Genomic DNA, 20265 nt, shown 5'->3' on the forward strand with positions numbered 1-20265 from the left:
GAAAATTAAACAAGTAAGACATTTTTTATATCCTCAGAAATATGCGCCAACAAAATCGACGCTGATCGAACGTCAACACCAAAGGTATAATTTGTTGAAGCACGTTGAATAGAGGTGTTGCTGTTACTAGGCAAAATTCAACTTAGCGGTAGGTTAGGAGCTTAATAGTTTTACGATTCAGAGTTTCCATTTGCTCAGGCTAGTTCAAAAAATTCAGGATAGTTTAAAACTTTTAAGATTATTTTAAAAGCTAATACCTTTTTGGATTTATTTTTAACTTAAGCTAGTTTAGATTGCTCTATAATTTGTGTTTTTAGTTTATTTTTAATTCTTTTTTTTTAACACGTCAACTAAATATTTCAGCTTTTGATTTATTTGTTATTTTCTTATAAACTCCAGACTGGATTGACGTCTTCCCTTCAGTTTTAATATATTGCATTTTGCCTTTTAAATTTAAAGATAATACGTTTAAAACAATCATTTTGAAAAGAATATGGGTCGCAGAAATATACAAATCAATTAGATTCGTAACAATTTACATCTCTAGCATGTGATTATTACACATTTTCAAAATTTGTCTGTAACTCTTACTGTGATAAAAAACGCACAGCTAAACAAGAGATGACAATGGGAATTCTCTCGGAACTCTCAGTTTTGAACAGTATCACAATTTTATCTAAGCTTGGTGTATTAGATTTGTTTGATTAAAAGAAAAGTAAAACTGATATTATTTTAACTAGCTATTGGTTGTGCTTATTTTAATTTAACTCTAACAAAAATGTTAATTTCAGAACATTCTTAGAGTATGGAAATTTCGTCCAGGAACACATGAGCTAAAATGGTAATAACATTTTTACACAAAGTTTTAGAACTTCATGCCTTAATTTTTAGAGACCAAGGTTTCTCTAAGTGGACGATAACTAAAATATATTAAATTAGAGACTTACTATTAAAGGGACGATTGAGAAAATGAGTTTGAGTGACCCTGACTTGGACAAACATTTTATCTACATGTTGGTCAGCGCCTACTTAGATTTATAGCCAGATAAAGCGATGTAGCCTAATAGTTTAGTTGTAATGCCGTAGCCTAATAATTGTATATTCTAAAATAATCAATTGTATATGACCCTGGAAAATATTGTACGAATTAGTTGTCAGAGCTAGAATTGTCATGTAACTGATACAGACATCCTAAAAGTTAAACTTTATAAGTGCTTAATTACTTTACAATAACCCCTTTTCACTGATAAATACACTTACTCTCTAAAAATAATCTCCAATGGAAAACCTTTCGTACAAAAACTAAATGTTATTTTTAAGAAATTTGCAGTTTAAGTATCTACTCAGAAAAACTGATTCCCAAAAATATTTTAGAATTTTTTTAAAGAATATTTAGAACCGATAATTAGTCGGTATTTCCAAAAAAAGAAAATTGATTTAGCCTGACGCGTAGGAACCCTGAACTTATTATCATGGCTGAAGATACAACCTACAGGTTAAAATTCAAAAATATTCCGAGATTTTTATTTTATTTTCTATTGTTAGTTTAAGTTTTATTTAAAATCTAAAAACAAATCCGTTTTTACTCGTAGCTGAGTTAAGTAAACTTTATTTTATTTTTCAATGCACATATGAATACGCCAAGCAATACTTTTAGAAAAAATTGTGTATAAAATACGAAAACTTTTGACTTCTTGAAACGAAACTAGGTGAATAAAAACATCAAATTAAAATGTATCAATTTAATAATAAAAACGAAGATAATTGAAAGTTTTTGAATTATGCATTTGGTTGATGTGTGAAACTTTCGAAGTTATTGCAGGATCTAATGTTGAGAGGTTTTGAAGTCAAGTAAATGTCATTTGCAAGTTCTTCTAACTCAGGTTCTGTAGATGAAAGAGCTTTTGCTGTTTCCTCTTCAACATGTTTCTTTGCTTCTACGTCTATTTTCTGTTTTCATTAAAAAAATTGTTATTAAACATTTTTTTTGAAATCGATTGCCTACTTTAACTATTAAAATAAATAATAATGAAAACAATATTGTTTGAGTTGGTCATTTCTTACAGTGATGTTTTTAACAATTTTGAAATTAAAGAATTATAGTTCTTAATTTTTTATTTTATAAAGATTTGGTTTAAAATGGTTATGAAATTACAAATGTTATATGTACAGTAATATTAATTTAAATTCTGAAACAATTTATTATCAATTTTCAAATGCTTTCAAAATGAAAGCGGACAGTTTTTTATCATAAAAACTAGTGTTCAAAAGATTTTATTTATGAAAACTGAACAATTATAACATTATTAGATTATCAATAACATCAGCTCATCATTAAAATTTATCCTTTTAAAAATCTTGTTAGCGAAACTCTTTTTTAAGCTCAAATTTTTTTTTTAGTTGTCAATCAATCATTTGACGATATCAAACAATCATTTGTGTAAATTAACAAAATATTGACTTACTTCCCTATATACTCTGTTTATTTACACAAAGTAAACGATTCTTTACATAAAAACATTTTTATCGTGTATTTTAATAACTTCGTAAATATTTGTTGCAAATTCTACTACGATTAGCATTTTGAAATCACTCAAGTTTCTATTTAAGTAAAAATTATATTATATTTAAACTTAACCTTTACATCTTCTTTTGTGATAAATCCAGCTTCTAACATTTTATTTCGGAGTGCTGTAATAGGGTCATATGTTTGTCTCATTTCTTTTACTTCGTCTCTGGTTCTGTAACTAGTACCTGGATCGCTCATACTATGACCATGGTATCGGTAAGTAACAAGCTCCATTAAAATTGGTCCCTGAGAAAATATTTGAAATTAGATTAAAAACACTTAACCACCAAAAAGTCAAAACAAATGGAAGTATGTACTTAAACTATTTTGATTTCAAAATGTTTAGTAAAAATAGTTACTTGAATTTAATTATTACGATAAAATTACGAGAAAAGATTATTGCAGAAGATAGGCTTAGGTATCAAACAACTTCAGAATAAAAATATTCGTTTCTTAATTATTTTAGCTATAATTGATGAAGTTTTAGACCATGTAAAAATTTAATGTTACCTTACTAAGTGCATGCTCTTTAGCAAATCTAGTAGCTTCTCTAACAGCTAAAACATCCATTCCATCAACTCTTATACCAGGAATGTAATCTCCTCTGCTAAAATAGTCTGTACTTGCTGATGATCGTTGTATAGAAGTTCCCATTCCAAATCTAGTAATAAATATTGTGTGAATCATTATTGTACAAACTTAAGTTTTTTTGAAGTATATTAAAAAAATAGAAGAAAAGTTGTTAATAAACAAACAACAAAATTTTAAAATATTCAAATTAAAACCTGTTGTTTTCACAAACAAATATTGCTGGCAAGTCCCAAAGTTTAGCCATGTTAAAAGCTTCATATACTTGTCCCTGAAAATGAAAATTTAAGTCATAACTTTTTAATGGTTGTGACACTGCTCTGAATAAGTACGCTTATTTTATTTACATATAAACAATATAAAGTTATAAAAAGTCATAGTTGTATCTTATTAAGAATTAAAACAGTGCCGTATTTTTTAATCATTAAAATTGAAGTAGCTAGACAACTGTAAATGAAATATTTTAGATTTTCATAAACTATTCATTGAATTTGTTATTATTATGTTGTACCATTGCACAACTATGAAAACTATTTCTACATGTAAGGTCTTTTTTTTGTATATTTAACATATAATACACAAAGCTAAAACTAGTAAGTAAAAAAAACTAAAAAACAATGTTTCTTTAATCTTAAAATATACAAACATTATAATTACTTGGTTGGAAGCACCATCACCATAGCAAGACACACAGACATTATCAGCTCCATTATATTTGTGGGCAAATGCCACCCCTGCTCCAAGAGGAACCTGTAAATTTGTTTAAAATTGCTGCAACATTAAAACGGAATTTTCTGTTATATTTATAAAACCATTAAAAAAAATCAATTCATTATGTTTCATTGGAAAAAGTTAATTATTAATTGTCAACATTTACTAAGATAAACTAATAAGTCACTTTAATTATCTATTAAATAATTAATCTAGTGAACAATAAATACTGTAATTAAGTTCAGTAACCTACAAACTAATAAAAAAATATATTGTACTTAGCTAAACAACAGAAGCACAAGCTAAAAACTAACTTTTGAAAAGTTGTTTTAATAAAAACTTAAATAAATAAATTAAACTTCACTTAACCTAAGTAACAAGCTACAAACCTGAGCACCAACAATTCCGTTTCCTCCAAAGAAGTTATAATTATACATGTGCATTGAACCTCCTTTACCTTTGGCACAACCCAACTTCCTTCCTAATTAATTTATGATATTACATATAAAACAACATTTTTTTAATTTACACTCAACTTAATGGCTTAAGTGAAATTGTTCAAGAAAAAATTTGATTGCCATAAACAAAAATTAATATTAGAAAAGTTAAATTTTTTTGAATCTTGACAAATCAAACTATTATTTCGCTTTTTGAACATACTTTAGATGTAGGCAATTTAATGTTTATTTTAGTAGAAATTACTAAGCAATGAAGACAACCAAAAAAACATGGTAACAAGGTTTTAAATTTTATTATTATAATAAATTACTAAATGTGAATAAATTAGCTTACTATCTACAAAAAATAAGCTTAATACTTTAAATTGAAAAGTTTAATTTGATTTAAGATTAAAAAACCAGATTTTGTAGTGGTTACACAAAAATAGTTATTATATTAAATTTTTTATTAATAAAATCTTGAGTTGCAAATCTTTGAAGCAAATAAGTCAGTCTAGTTTATGATGTAAAAACCTTCATATATAGTAAAATCCAAAAACTAAAAAAATAAATGCTGTTAATCAAGTTGATTACCTAGAAAATCATAATTAAAACAAAAAAAATCATACTGAAAAAAAAGTTATTTAGAAGAAAAAAAATTTAATCATACAAACAAGTTTAATATTCAAGAAAAAATTTACAAACTAGTCTGAGATTGAGGGAAAAAATCTTAACTAGCTTGGGCCATTTAAGTTCTGAAAATAACTTCAAACAAGCCTGAGTATGTGACACCCTTATTATAGCAAAACAAACCGCATAGTTCAGCAATTACAGATGAAACAGAAACTCCTCTTATATAAGTCCAACCATGCGCTCTGTATGCTGTTATAACTGAATCTTTAGGTGTTAGGGCAGCTTCTATTCCTACGCAGCAAGCTTCCTATATGTGTATATTTCTCAATTTATTTTTTAACTATGAGAAGAAAATTTGGATTAGAAGAAAAAGAAAACTAGCCTAACCAGAAAATAGCCCTAAATGGCAATTAATTAGGTTAGTCAGTCATAGTATGTGGGTTAGCTTATGAATAATAATAACCTTATTTTAATAATTGCCAAGTAAATATCTAAATTGTTAGCGTCATCATATTTAAAAAAATAGTTAGGTAGATAAAAACATCTTTTTGATACTAAATGTTATACTTTATCATATAGAAGCATCAATCCGACACATAGCTTATCACTATTTTTTTTACCTGTCCATCGTACAAGTGGCAGAAACCTCTGATAACCTTTTGCTTGTATAGTTGATCAGCTTTTAATTCCATCCTTCTTATAATCTGCATCTGTCTAACATTAAAATACTTTGTTAACTTTATTTACACTTTAGAAAATCATAATATTGTTTAACTAGTAAATAAATTAAGCACTCAAGTTGACAGGAGTTTTGTGTAAATATTTTTGAAAACTTGTAAGTACTATCAGAAAATTATAAAGTTTAGTTAAAGATTTAGTACTAAAACTATATTCTAGTAAAATACTTCAGTGATGGGAAAAAAATAAAACTTGAACAACAACACTTTTAGGTTTAGTTAAGCTCGAATAATCTCTTTACTATATCAAAAACATAACATTTATTAAGAGGTAGAAGTCTGGACTTTTGAATGTAGTTATAGCTAAGAACATGGGATTAAGACTACTTATGCAAAACTAACACATATTCCTTAAGTTTAATATTTAGATTTCAATGAAAATTTCTTTTAATAAGGCTTTCATGTTAAAGAATACAAAGTAGTTAATCACAAACTTATAAAAAAGTAGAGCATCATCTTTAGTGAGTGTGACATCCTGGCTTGGGCCTGAGTCCAACTTGTGGAGATCATATTTATCTGTTTTGAAATTGTGAGAGTTTCTAGAGAGTGCGGCTAGCGAAAAGTTGCTTTGTTGATGCAAAATCTGTCATAATAATTAAAAATGATATTAAATAGTTTTATTTACTTGCTTTGAATTATTTTGTTTAGGCAACAAACATCTCAATAACTTTTGTTTCATTTACCTACTAAACATTTCCAAGGGTAAATTATTTAAAAAATATGCTTATAAACTTTAACAGCTATATACCTTCTTAACTTTAATGGCATAGAAGGTTCCGACAATTTTTTTTACTGAAAACAACATTGGATGTTATATGAAAGCTTGAAGTACAAACTACAAGCCAGTTTTTATAGAATTAGAAAACCTTTTTAAACTTTTGAGATATTGCAACTTTTATAAAAAGTTTCTGATACAAATATATGAATTTCAAATTTTTTGGGGTCAATTTTCTCAGAATTTTAAAAGATCACCAAAAATATATATTCTCCTTCATTTTTAAGATAGAGACCTTAAACTTTCAGGAAACGTTCTTTTCATGGTTTAAGACTTTGAATGTTGGAATTTTAAAAATATTAAAGAATAAAAATTTAGATAAAAAACAAAAAATAGATGGTTTTTTTAATAAAAATTATATTTTTCAAAATTAAAAAACTCCTGCATTAAATCTTTTCGAAATTTAATAATATACTTAATAATAATAATAATAATAATAATAATAATAATAATAATAATACTCACCCCTATGCCCTTAAATTATCGTTAAAAACGACTTAAATAACATCACTTGTGTGTTACACTACTCACAAAAATTTTCAAACTTGCTTTATTGTAAGATTTATAAGTACAAGAGTCTTTACATAGAATTAAAAGATAAACGATTTTAAGGATCACCTTTAAATATTTTTTAACCTAACTATTAGAAATAGATACTTTATTTTATAAACAAAAGTTTGACTAATAAAAAAAAAAAAAATTTAATTAAACTTTTATTTTCAATCTATATTTGAATATTAATCATAAAGCTTATGAGTGAAATTTATAAAAACCTTAACATATTTTTTTCCGCTATAGCTCTTTAAAATGTAAAAATACTACCACTTAGTCAACTACAACTCTATCAATTCTTATGTGAAAGCGTGATGACTTAACTAAATTATTTTACAAAACTGGAAATAATAAAAAATTAGTGAAACTTTTTTAACTAGTTTATTTAAGTTGTTTTTTAATCTACTGTAAGAACTAAAAGTGTAATATTTACTACAGTTTAGTACTTTAACTTAGTGTTTAGAAAAATATTTATGTAGTAAAAATGAAAAACTTTTCAATAACATCCGTATTTAAATCAAAAAAAATTAACAAGCTATTTTCAAATAGTTGTTGGGATTGAAGAAATTTACTTACAAGATAAATAATAGCTCTTATTTGATACCTCAAGTATTATACATAGCTTGTATTTATAACTTTGTTGTAAACTTTAGTCTGCATCAAATTACACTTTTATAGACATTATTAATTAAAAAAATCAGTGCTTCAAATAAACTGATTTATAAAATTAAACTTTACTTAAGTTTTTTAGCTTGGTAGTTTTAACTTTTAGTGATAATAAAACTTCTACAGTGCTAAATTTATGATGTAACATAACAGCAGGTAAACTTTGGTATGCAGGTAATACTCAAAGTCTTATTTTAACAAATTTATAAATTCATAATTTTTTCCATGTAATCTTTTATAAGTTGAACATCTGGTGCAGATAGGTTTCTTTAAGCATTTTATCTAATATACTATTCTAACTATTATTTTCATTAGGTGTTGCTAAATCTTAATTTAAGTATGCAAACTACTATATAAAAGTTTTTTAAGTGCAATAAAACAGATGAAATATCTAATATCTAATTTTTTTGCCATAATTCCTTAATTTTTAAGTATATAAGATTTTTTAAATTACATAACTATTTATAAGTCATGTTATCAGTAAAATTTTATTTATGTCAATAATACTATAATTAACAATTTTGTTTATAAGTATTAATTTAGTGTAAAATAGTGAAAAGTGAAAATCATATATGCCTTTTATCTTCACATTGGACACTATAATGAGTCACTAATAATTTTAAAATATTTAAGTTTAATATAATCTCTTTAAATTATAACTGTCTGGTTTAACTTTTTTTTAGTGTAATATTTTTTTAACTTATGGCTTAGATTTATCTATCATTTAGACAAATTATTGTTTTTTTTTGAAATTTCGGTTCACATATAAATTTAATTGCAGCTATTATTACAGAAAAAAAAAAGTTATTACAAATTAATTGATAATAAAATTCTTTTACTGAAAAATTTGTTACTTTTGTCCACCTAACACATAGATCTACTTAAATGTAGATATATTGTTATCCTATTTTAACTACCAGAAAATTTTTTGGTTATATAACATGTTAAAAAATATCTATTACCTATGTGTTTTTTAAACTTACCTGTGTTATTATTTTACGATTAGACAAAACTATAAGAAAAATTATTATTCAAAATGTTTTAAAATTTTATTGACCATAACACTACTATAGTAATATTGCAGTTGGTATAACTTTGAATCAATTTATTTTAAAGATATCTCAACCCAACCTTAAACTGTAGGTTTAACTTTTCTTTTTAAAATATTTTGTCTTTGATTACTTTATTTATATTAAAATAATCTTAATCTTTAAATTTTACTTAAGTTTTGTTTCAAGTTTTTTACAATTTTCAAAATTGTAAAAATTTCACTTAAATTATTATTCAGGTCAAAAAAATGATAATGGTCAAAATAACATGACCTGTTTTAAGTGGACTTGTAGGATACATAATTAGGACAGGTTGGTTGATAATAATAACAAAGTAATAAATGAGCAAATATCTACTCTATTAATACCTTTTATAAATTAAGGAATTAGTATGTTGCAATTCATTAGGACTATTAGGGGGAAGTATTAAAAAAAAGGGTGAAATTTTATTGTACTTGAACAGAGGTTCTACAATTACAACTTTGTTTTAATAAAATTTCTCATATAAAAATAACAACAAATAAACAATACATGATATGTATTTATTAAAGAAAAGTTTAAAGACTGAATACATTTTATTTTTTTCAAGTTATAATTTGAGTAAAACTTAGTTTTTTTTTTGTTTATTGAATTTTAATTTTGAATTTGATTAATTTTTCACAATACAAATTTATCTCTATCTAGCTATCCAAAAGGTTATATTAAAACACAGGTCATCATTTTGACAACTGTATCTACCATTACATATACATACTTGACTATAGTATGATTAAATTGTATGTATTTCTAACAATAAAGGCAACTTTGACAACTTTCCAGTGAGTTTCATTTACTCAACTTTACTAAGTTTTTTTTTGTTAGTGGGACTGGCACGAAAATTTAGATATTGATTTAACATGGGATATAAACACTAATTTAAATTATTTAACTAGTAATGAATAAAATGTTGTTTATTATGACTGTTTTATAAAAATCTACTTTCTCTTACAATTTAAACGCAACATTTCTAAAACTTTTAAAGTCTTACCTTTCCTCAGTATAAACAAGTTGTAATGTGGAATTTTTATTTAATTTGAATTAAAATTTGTTGGTTTCTAAAAAGTTTAACAACCAATACTATTTTCATAATGGGTAATTAAATTCTTATTTATCTAATGTAACAACATATTATTGTAGTAGAAAAATTAAGTTAGATATAACAACCAGTTGTTCAAAGATTATCATTACTGTACTTATTACTCTACTTTAATAAAACTAATCAATTTATTAACTCTTTTTTCACTTTTATATATATATCAAGTATTTATTTATTCAAATAGTCTAACTTAAAGAAAATTTCAAAATTAGTTAAAATATGGTCTTTTATATATTCAAATATTCTGATTTAATAACTCTTTTGAGTGAAAAATTCTTTGATAAATTTTGAACAGCTTGTAGGAAACAAATTTTTAATTTGAATGAATATTTTTTTCTTAACAATTTTATTTATAAAATAATATTTAATTTGTCATAATTTTTTATTTGCTTTCTACAATAGTTGTTGTTAATAAAATTGAAAACTACATTTCCTGAAAATTTGAATTTTTTTTTTTTCAAAATGAAGGAGATAGATTTATAGTGAGTTTTTTTAAATTCTGAGAAAATCAACCTTGAAAATATTTGACCCCATACAGTAGTATTGGGTTTATTTTTACATAATAGGTTATATCTCATAAGTTATTTATTTCTTATTTTGGTAAAAAGTAACTTATTGTTTATGCTTAGGGCTTTCAAATAAGAGGCATCATTAATTTTTGAAAAAATAAGAAAATAATAAAAATTTAGAACCCCTTGCCCTTAAATTTGAAGTTAAACTTTGTTTGGTTTTTTAACATTATTTTGTCATAAAATGTTTTTGTCTAAATGGTTGTATCAGACAATTCTTATTAGATAAAATTATATTGAAGCTGAATGTTTTATGAACTTAACAAACTATTATCTAACTTATATAAAATTATGCTTATGTTTTACTTATTTCAGATGCTTCATATATATTCAATCTAATTTAAATTAACCCAGTCATTAAATTGTCCAATTTATTATTCTAACTTGAAAAAAATCTGTGCTTACACATTGTTTCATTCACACTTATAAATTTATACTATATTTACTAGTCTGAAAATCACATGAGAAGAACTTTGAAGTAATTGACTAAACACAATATCTTTAGATTTAAATAATGTTTATATGAACCAAAAATATTTACAGTACATAGTTCAAGTTAATAGAGGTCAATTATAATTTTTAAAATTAAAAATTGGACTCTTTTCTAGCCCTAGTTCAACTGTTCATTTAAAATTAATCTGCTATTTCTTAACCTAGTTTTTAAATTATACTCTTATAACATTTAATTTGACATTGCAAGTAATATTTGAGATATCAATTATTAACCTAGAAAAGCCATAAATATTTTATCACTATTGTTACAAATATTATTTGAACATAACAACTTGTATCTATTAAATTTTAAATCACATAAAAGAGGCTATTTATTTGCTGTAACCATTATTAATGATTATCACAATTGATATATATTTTTTTCAATTTAAAATATAGATTAATCAAAGGCTGATAGAAAAAATAGTTAGCTCAAATAATCTATAAAAATCTTATTCAATCATTTAAATTAATTTTACCTAAATAATGGAATATATCCTTACACAAGACAGAACATTGACTTGATGTATTAATAAAACTATTATTTATTTGAATATCAGTGTCATTTTTTATTTGCTTAAAATCAACAAATATCAGTTTTTAAAACTCAGATAAATACAGGGTTGCCACTCAATTTTTCAAAATTTTTCCAGGTTTTCAAAATTACCTCCAGGTTTTTAAAAGTACACAAAGGTGAAGAAGCTGTGTTAAATAGTATAAAAACATTAAAAGATACTGTAAAGCTGGTTCAAATGTGTATTTTAATAAAAAATAACTTTAAAATGACAAAAAAATTATATATATGGTAAACTTTTTATGTCAAATCAAAATTTTTCTACTCCACATGCAAAAACTGTTTAAAATTCCAGTTTTTTTTTGCCTAAATTGTAAAATTTCATGTTTTTCCAGGTTTCCAGGTAAAGTGGAAACCCTGTAAATAGTACTATAATATATTCCTATTAACAGTTTCTATTACATTATTTAACCTTAAATTTATTATTTCTAGGGTAATCAATTTAAGAACTGAAAATTTTGTTTATGATAATATTTAAATATCTGTTTCCTACAAGAGTTAATTTGGTACTATTACAAAATATAAATTTGATCATGGCATAAAAACTGCAAGCAAACTTTGAAAGTCTTGTCTTAAGACTAAAATAAGAACACATTTATGGCAAGTTATTGTCACAAAATCATAGTATTTATTAGATTCACAGTATAAAAAAAGCAATCTATTGGAGCAACAAACACTAATCTAATAAAAATATTTTTATTTATCAAAACAACCTTATTAATGTCTTAAATCTATCATGGCCTAACAATGCAAGAAACATACCTGCAATGAATGTTTAATTCTTAATAGGGATGAACATTTGCTAGCCATACTCATTAATTAATCCAATAATTATACTAGTTCCTCAAATAAGATACAAAATCTGTTTAAAATGTTTTAATGAATGAAAAGTGACAAAACAAACACAATAAACTTTGACAAAATTTTCCTATTTTAAAGCAAATAAAGTGTTATAAAGCATGTCAAAAAGTCATTCATTGCAAGTTCAAAAGAGAACTGCTTATTTCTTCTTGGATACACCAACAGTGCGACCACGTCTTCCAGTTGTTTTGGTGTGTTGACCACGGACACGAAGACCCCACCAGTGACGGAGACCTCTATTGGATCTAATTTTCTTCAGACGTTCCAAATCTTCACGAAGTTTGTTGTCAAGACCATTAGACAAAAGTTGGCTGAATGTGCCATCTCTTTTGTCCTTTTGTCTGTTGAGAAACCAGTCTGGAATCTTGTAGGTGCGAGGATTTTGCATGATGGTGACAACCTTTTCAACTTCTTCCTCAGTGAGCTCTCCAGCCCTTTTGGTGATATCTACATCAGCTTTTTTGCACACTTGGGTTGCAAAACGCTTTCCTACACCTTTGATGGAGGTCAGGGCAAATGTTATGTTGCGCTTTCCATCAATGTTGGTATTGAGGATACGTAAAATGTGCTGGAATTTTTCAGGCAAAACAAGAGCAGCCATTATATAAATTTGACTAAAAGACCAGCAATTTTACAAAACTTTTAGTCAACATAAAAGAAGAAAATGGCTTTTTTTTATTTTTACACATGTTTTGCTGAAATTAAGGTCACACTGAGAGTATTGAATTAGCTTCATACACTTATCTTAAAAACTAAGACAAACTTAAAACTTTCTTACCTAATAGATAAACATAAAATATTTATACTGTTTTGAAATTATCTATAAAGTTATCATAAAAACAAAAACATTTTTTTCTTTTCACAATACGTTTAAGTATGCAGATAAACTTTAGGAGTCTAATAACTGAAATAAAAACTGATTTTAGTATTTGTTGGCAATGTTCTTTAAGAGTAGTTGTTAAAATATAGATTTTTTCAAATAAGATTATTAAGTTTTTTTTTTTAAATACTTTTACTGGTATATTTATACTTATACACTAAAATAAATTAATTAAAAATAAACCAACTATAAGAGTTTCAATAATTACAGAAATATATAGTTTTTAGTACTGAGTGAAATTATTTTTTAACTTATAAATATCATTCCCGAGAAAATGTGTGGCGATTATCTTGTTTAAATTTGGCAACTATGCAAAAATTTAATGAAAAACCGAGGATGACAAGATGAGTAGCTGTCTAAATTGCACGAGCAGACAGTTTTGCACGCAGACACTTTTGCACGAAGGGTCATTTTTGCACGAGTGACAATTTTGCACGGGTTTTGTTTCCTTCCAGGGACGGGTCAGAATTGCGCGTAGACATTTTTGCACGAAAATAATTTAAATAATATTTAAAAAAAAGTTAAAAATTCAGAATTGGAAAATTAAAAAAAAATTGAAGTAAAATATTTTAAGTAAAAAATGACAAATTTCAAAATAAATTTAAAAAAATAATAGCTAAAAAAAAAATTAACTAAAAAATAATAAACCAAATGTTAAATAGATTAAAACAAAAAATAAAAAAAGTCAGAATTTAAAAAATCAAATAACTAAATAATGAAAAATAAAAAATTAATAAGGTTTATAAAAAATAAAAGTTTATAAATTAAATAATAATTACAATAAATAAAAGTCCAAAATAAAGGCTAACAAAATTAATAAAAAAATTCAAATTGAATAAATTAAATAACTAAACAAAAACTAAATAAAAAAATGTTATATAAGTAAAATAAAAACTAGATTATAAAATAAGGTTCTTACCGTTATTAAAATATAATTACCAAAAGAAGTTTTGTTTATATTTATAAATATTTTTTTGTTAAAAATAGAAATTAACTAATTGTAGCTGTTGTATTATTTTATTTGTTTCAATTTAGTCAAAAGCTTGTATATCCTTTTTCTTCTAAAAAAGTAAGAAGAAAATAACATCTGACAGTGCTTTTTCGCAAGTCTGGGTTAGATAAAGAGAAAAACAGAGCAGGAGAAACTTAAGAACTAATTAGAGTAAAACACGTGCAAATAGTCATGCAACTAAGATAAAGTTAGACAAATAGAAAATAATAATATATAAGTTATATTTACCACAGATGTTCTTGTGCTAAAACTTTATTTCAACTAACGGCGTTTCACTGCTCTCAAATAAATTTAAGAACAGATCTACGGAGTCTTTAAAATATTAAAACACAGTAGAAAAAAAGCTGAAAAAGCATGTATAATTATGTATAGTGTTTATGTAGGTTGTAACTATAAATGAACTTTATGGTTTAAAAACAAAGTTATGGATAAAAACATAAAATTATAAAATTGTCTACAAAAAATACAAATTTAATAAAAGTAGGCACTAACCTCTAAAAGCTCTTAGAATAGGCAAGTTTTTAAAATAAAAATTAAATTGAGTTGTGCAGAAATGTTACGTCATAATAAATTTAACAAATTGGTCAATAATTTATACAGCTTAAAAACATGAAGTGTTAAGCTTGCAAGTGTATGTAATTGTAATGTGAGTGTTGTGAAATAAATTAGTACATAAGTAGACAGAGTTATTTAAAGTAGAATCGTCGGTTGTGGGGACAATTATTCGATAAATCTTGCCGCTTATTCAGAAGTAGGTCTTTATCTTCTGCTGCAATTACTGCTCTTTCTGTATTGCAAGTTGGGCAAATTCTACTTACTCCGTTGGATGCATGTTTGATCTTTGAAACAATACTCCACTCCATGTTTGGCCTTTTACCGTACCTGTGAAAATAGCTCCAGACATAATCCGATAAACGCGTGCTTTGTTTTTTATTTATATTTTTAAAAGTATGTTTATGGTTAGCATATCTATCCTTAAAACTACCTGCTGTACTTCCGATATAAATTTTATCTGGACCCTTACTTTCAACTTTAACTTTATAAATTACATTTTTAATTAAACAAATACCTTTTAATGGGCAGTTATCTTTGTTTAATTTACGGCAATTACATGTTTTAGGCATATTACTTAACTTATTACTATTAGGGTTAGTTGGTTTTGAATATTTATTTATAGTTTTATTGTTATGCATTTTGCTTATACTTTTAGCGCTATTATCACTTACTTGTTCTAAGTTTTCTTTTATCATTTTAGAAATACTTCTAGTTATACGTTGATTATTATAATCTACTCTATTATTAGTACTATTGATATGGATATTTTCATTATCATTAATATTAAAGTTATCATTACAGCTTATATCTTTAATGTTTAAAGTTTTAATATGTTTTACATTATTGTTACCATAATTAAAATTTTTACTATTAAGATTATCATTATTATTACTGTTATTATTACTATTACTAAGATTATTATTTTTATTATTACTGTTATTATTAATATGAATAGTATAATTAGAAATACTGTACATATCTACGTTATTACTAACTTTATTATTAGAATTATTATTTGTATTAGCTTTGATATGTCTATTTTTAAAGTTTGAAATTACTGTTTTGTTTTGCGATTGTATTAAAGTTTTAACATTACTCATGCAACTATAAGAAATTTTAACTGTCTTTCTATTAAAAATTTTGTTATAAAACTGGCTTTTGGGGAAGTGTTTATCGACTAGCTTTAAAAATTCTTTACCTAAGTTTATATTAACTGAAGAGCAATATGGAGGGTTATACCACATTATATGTCGGTTACGCGGTTTTTTGCGTTTTTTATCTACATCTAATTTTTCATACTTTAATTTACATTTAAAACCTCGATTTTTTAATTCATTTTCGTACGGTGCTTTTATTTCGTTAAATATCTTATCATTCGAAGAGAGGGTACTTAAACGTTTTTGTGTCATTATCGGGAGGCATTTTTTTACATGATAAGGGTGGTCAGAATTAATATTAATAAAGTTTAATAAAGAATTCGGTTTACGGTACGGACGGTAAGTATTATTAGATAAATTTAAAGTAACATCTAAAAAATTCGTTATTTGCGCTCCTATTTCTAAAGTTATTTTAAAACCGATATCAGACATCAATCTAAACGTTGACTTTTTAATTTTTTCGTAAACAAGAGGTTTTGAAAGATCAATGACACCGAGTCCATCATCTCTATACAATGTCTGGAGCTATTTTCACAGGTACGGTAAAAGGCCAAACATGGAGTGGAGTATTGTTTCAAAGATCAAACATGCATCCAACGGAGTAAGTAGAATTTGCCCAACTTGCAATACAGAAAGAGCAGTAATTGCAGCAGAAGATAAAGACCTACTTCTGAATAAGCGGCAAGATTTATCGAATATTTGTCCCCACAACCGACGATTCTACTTTAAATAACTCTGTCTACTTATGTACTAATTTATTTCACAACACTCACATTACAATTGCATACACTTGCAAGCTTAAGACTTCATGTTTTTAAGCTGTATAAATTATTGACCAATTTGTTAAATTTATTATGACGTAACATTTCTGCACAACTCAATTTAATTTTTATTTTAAAAACTTGCCTATTCTAAGAGCTTTTAGAGGTTAGTGCCTTCTTTTATTAAATTTGTATTTTTTGTAGACAATTTTATAATTTTATGTTTTTATCCATAACTTTGTTTTTAAACCATAAAGTTCATTTATAGTTACTACCTACATAAACACTATACATAATTATACATGCTTTTTCTGCTTTTTTTCTACTGTGTTTTAATATTTTATAGACTCCGTAGATCTGTTCTTAAATTTATTTGAGAGCAGTGAAACGCCGTTAGTTGAAATAAAGTTTTAGCATAAGAACATCTGTGGTATTTATTCCGATAAGCTTAGCTTATCAGGATCTCCAGGATTTAACGCCTTTTAACGTTACATCTTTAAGTTATATTTATATTTTTAGAATCCTTAGATTTTGTAAATTTAAAATAAATCACAGAAAATTGGCAGAACTTGCCAGATTTTTAATCAAAAGATCTCAAAATTCCAGTATTTTTCACCCTATAGAGCCTAAATCTTAAATTTACGTTAATATTTGTAGTAGAAAGAATTCTTTTTTAACTTTAAGACTTTGTCTTAGTATCTACTAAACATTTCGAAGCTATAAAAAATCGAAAAAATTAAAATATGAGTTAAATTTGCCTTATTTTAGTTCTTAAAACAAAAATATTTATGATATAAAAAAATTCATTGAGCAAAAAAAAATTATTATCTATTTAGTAGTTTTAATTTTCTTTAAAATGTTTCATAATTTACAGTTCAACTGGTTTGCACGGCCTCAATTTTGCATAGTTTGTCAATTTTACACGGAGTCATATTTTACAAGTGGTTACTTTTGACCGAGTGGTTATTTTTGCATGAAGTTTCATTTTTGCACGGTAGATAAAATGCAGTTGATGAAATAAGCCATGCATGTTTTATTATGAAACTTATTTTAGATTAAAACGATGCTAATATTAAATTAATCTAAATATCTAAAGTTTGTTAAAATAAGTTAAGCAAAAGATAAGGTTATCATGTACGAAAGGTCCGTTTGCACTATTTAAACTAATTTTACTATTTTCTATACATGTTTTTTTTAATATCAGGTGCAAAAATTACATTTAATTATTACTAGATGTAAAGTTTAGTGTTTTTTTACCCAATAGAGATTGTTGAACTTTTATAACCTTGGAGTTTTTAACGTTTCTTTGTATAGATCTGTAAAGTTATTTACCGAAACAAAGTTGTAATAGTTTAAAATAAAACAAAAGACTGCATTTAAGGTTTTTATTAATAACTAGCATGACTTTTCAACTTTACTTTAAAAACCATTATTTTTTTGTTACTAAAATACATTGTTAGCATGTTATTAAATAGAATAACTTAATCGATCTTCGTGTATTACTCTTTAGATAATTACTTGTATTTATTGTTTATAATCAGTTTAATATTATGATTTTGACCACACAGAGATTAGGGTTTACTTAATTAATTAATACTATTGTTTATAATTATTTAAGGACTTACTTTATTACTATTTTATAAACTTTAAAAGCGAAATAGATTAAGTTATATAAAACAAGCAGTTTTAGTAAACGAATTTATTCTAAAAATGAACCACAGTAAAATAAAATAAGCAGCACTAAATTCAAAAAGTACAAACTATTTTTATAAAGCACTTGAAAATAAATAAAACTCCAAAATAACTTAAATTAGAATAATAAGTTTTGGTCCTAATATAACAACTTTCTTTATAATATCAAAAGAACTAATTGCTAGAAGAGCTCATTCAGCATCTGAATTAAAAATTCGTTGTTAATAGAATAATGAAAAGTAATGAAGTCCATGTAAACGAAACAAAATCAATCGCATGTGTTTACATTTCAATTAAAAGGTACAACATAAATATTAGGTATAAAAGGTACAAACTTGGCAAATAGAGTGGCTGTAATTTATTATAACTAACACAACTTGATTATAACACAACTCCAAAAACTACACTTTAGGATGTATTGAAAGTTTTTTTTAAAAATTAAAACATAAAGTAAATGTAAGATAATTATAAGAAATAATAAAACTTCAACTCTAAATTATAAAACACTTAAAAGAAAACTAAAATATGTAATTGAAAACTTTAATATAAAACAACAAAAACAATTTAAGTATAATTTATGGAAATACACAGCCATAACAGAACTTTCTATACAATGCACAATAAAAATTTCATCTGACGGATTTACTCCTTTATAAATTTATCTAATTGTCTAACTATTTTGCATGCTCGTTTTTTTCTGTGCAATTTTGTCCCCTCGTGCAAATTTGTACGCTCGTGCAATTCTAACACCTACCCATGTAAATATTATTTATTTTTAAATCTTATTTTTTTCATATTGAAGTTTAGTATAATTTTAATTTATTTTATGTTTACATCAATATATGTTTATTCTTTAATAAAGATTATTTTTGTTAAAGTAAAATTTTAGTATAATTTATATTAAAATCTTTTTAACTTATTTTAGTTTTTAAACACAATAATTTGATATTAATTAAAAAAAGCTAAATAAATAAAATAAATAGATAAAATTAATTTAAACCTAATTAAATTAAAATTTATTACACTAATACATGCTTATTATTTTTTTTCTTATAAAGTATAAAGGTTTTAATATATTTTTTATTTAGTTATTTTAAGTTAGTATTTTATTGTGCAAAATTGACCCCCCGTGCAAAACTGTCTGTTGAGCAAAACTGTCTGTTGAGCAAAATTGACCTTCCGTGCAAAATAGTCTTCGTGCAATTTTGTCCCCTCGTGCAATTTTGTGCCCGCGTGCAAACTAGTCTCCGTGCAAAAGTATCTTCGTGCAATTTTCTACACTCGTGCAATTTTGTTCTCGTGCAATTTAGTCCCCACGTGCAATTTAGTAACCTCGTGCAATTTTGTCTTCGCGCAATTTAGACCCGTTCCCGACAAGATAGTATTGAAGTGCAAATATGAAATAACAATAGTTTAGTTCTATAAGCGTTTAGAAAAAAGTATGATTTTTTTATACAAATTAGACGATCTACTAGTGATTTAAGTTTATTGCAGAACTACAGTTTCACAGTGGTAACACTTTCAATGATCATCAATTACAAAAAATTTGTAAAACTACTACAGGTACATGAACCGATTTTACAAATTTGTTGTAATTGGTATCACCAGTAGTGTTATCATTGTAAAATTTAGTTTTGCAATAACCTTAAATCACAAGTAAATCGTATATCTGAAGCTCTTTTAAAAAATAAATAAACAAAATTCTATTAGCTTAATTAAATTAATTTTGAGAACTAATCTAACATAACAAATATTGAATACTGGTCTGCTACTCGGTAGTTTAAGGCTAAAACTGATAACTTGTGTCTTTAAAGAACTCGTGAGTCTTAATTTTTTTAAATCATAAATGTTAGGGGTATA

General features: G+C 25.2%; 2 protein-coding genes across 2 annotated transcripts; both read right to left on the bottom strand.

Annotated features, from left to right (window-relative positions):
* Positions 1-1585: 1585 nt before the first annotated feature.
* On the bottom strand, positions 1586-12377 carry LOC145829325 (pyruvate dehydrogenase E1 component subunit alpha, mitochondrial-like). Its single transcript, XM_082937089.1, has 10 exons — positions 12250-12377; positions 6110-6258; positions 5559-5652; positions 5119-5245; positions 4258-4349; positions 3815-3907; positions 3355-3428; positions 3080-3230; positions 2639-2815; positions 1586-1950 (listed from the first exon to the last, which is right to left on the bottom strand). The coding sequence occupies exons 1-10, from the start codon at positions 12301-12303 to the stop codon at positions 1780-1782; spliced, it is 1182 nt and encodes a 393-aa protein (XP_082793215.1). The 5' UTR covers positions 12304-12377; the 3' UTR covers positions 1586-1779.
* LOC145829326 (small ribosomal subunit protein uS13-like) lies at positions 12349-12971 on the bottom strand. The gene has a single exon (XM_082937090.1). It carries the CDS (start codon positions 12947-12949, stop codon positions 12488-12490), a length of 462 nt encoding a protein of 153 aa, XP_082793216.1. The 5' UTR covers positions 12950-12971; the 3' UTR covers positions 12349-12487.
* Positions 12972-20265: the final 7294 nt, after the last annotated feature.

The sequence above is a fragment of the Thalia democratica genome, chromosome 2 (genome assembly GCF_965202585.1).
Source record: "Thalia democratica chromosome 2, ktThaDemo2.hap1.1, whole genome shotgun sequence".
Classification (NCBI taxonomy): domain Eukaryota; kingdom Metazoa; phylum Chordata; class Thaliacea; order Salpida; family Salpidae; genus Thalia; species Thalia democratica.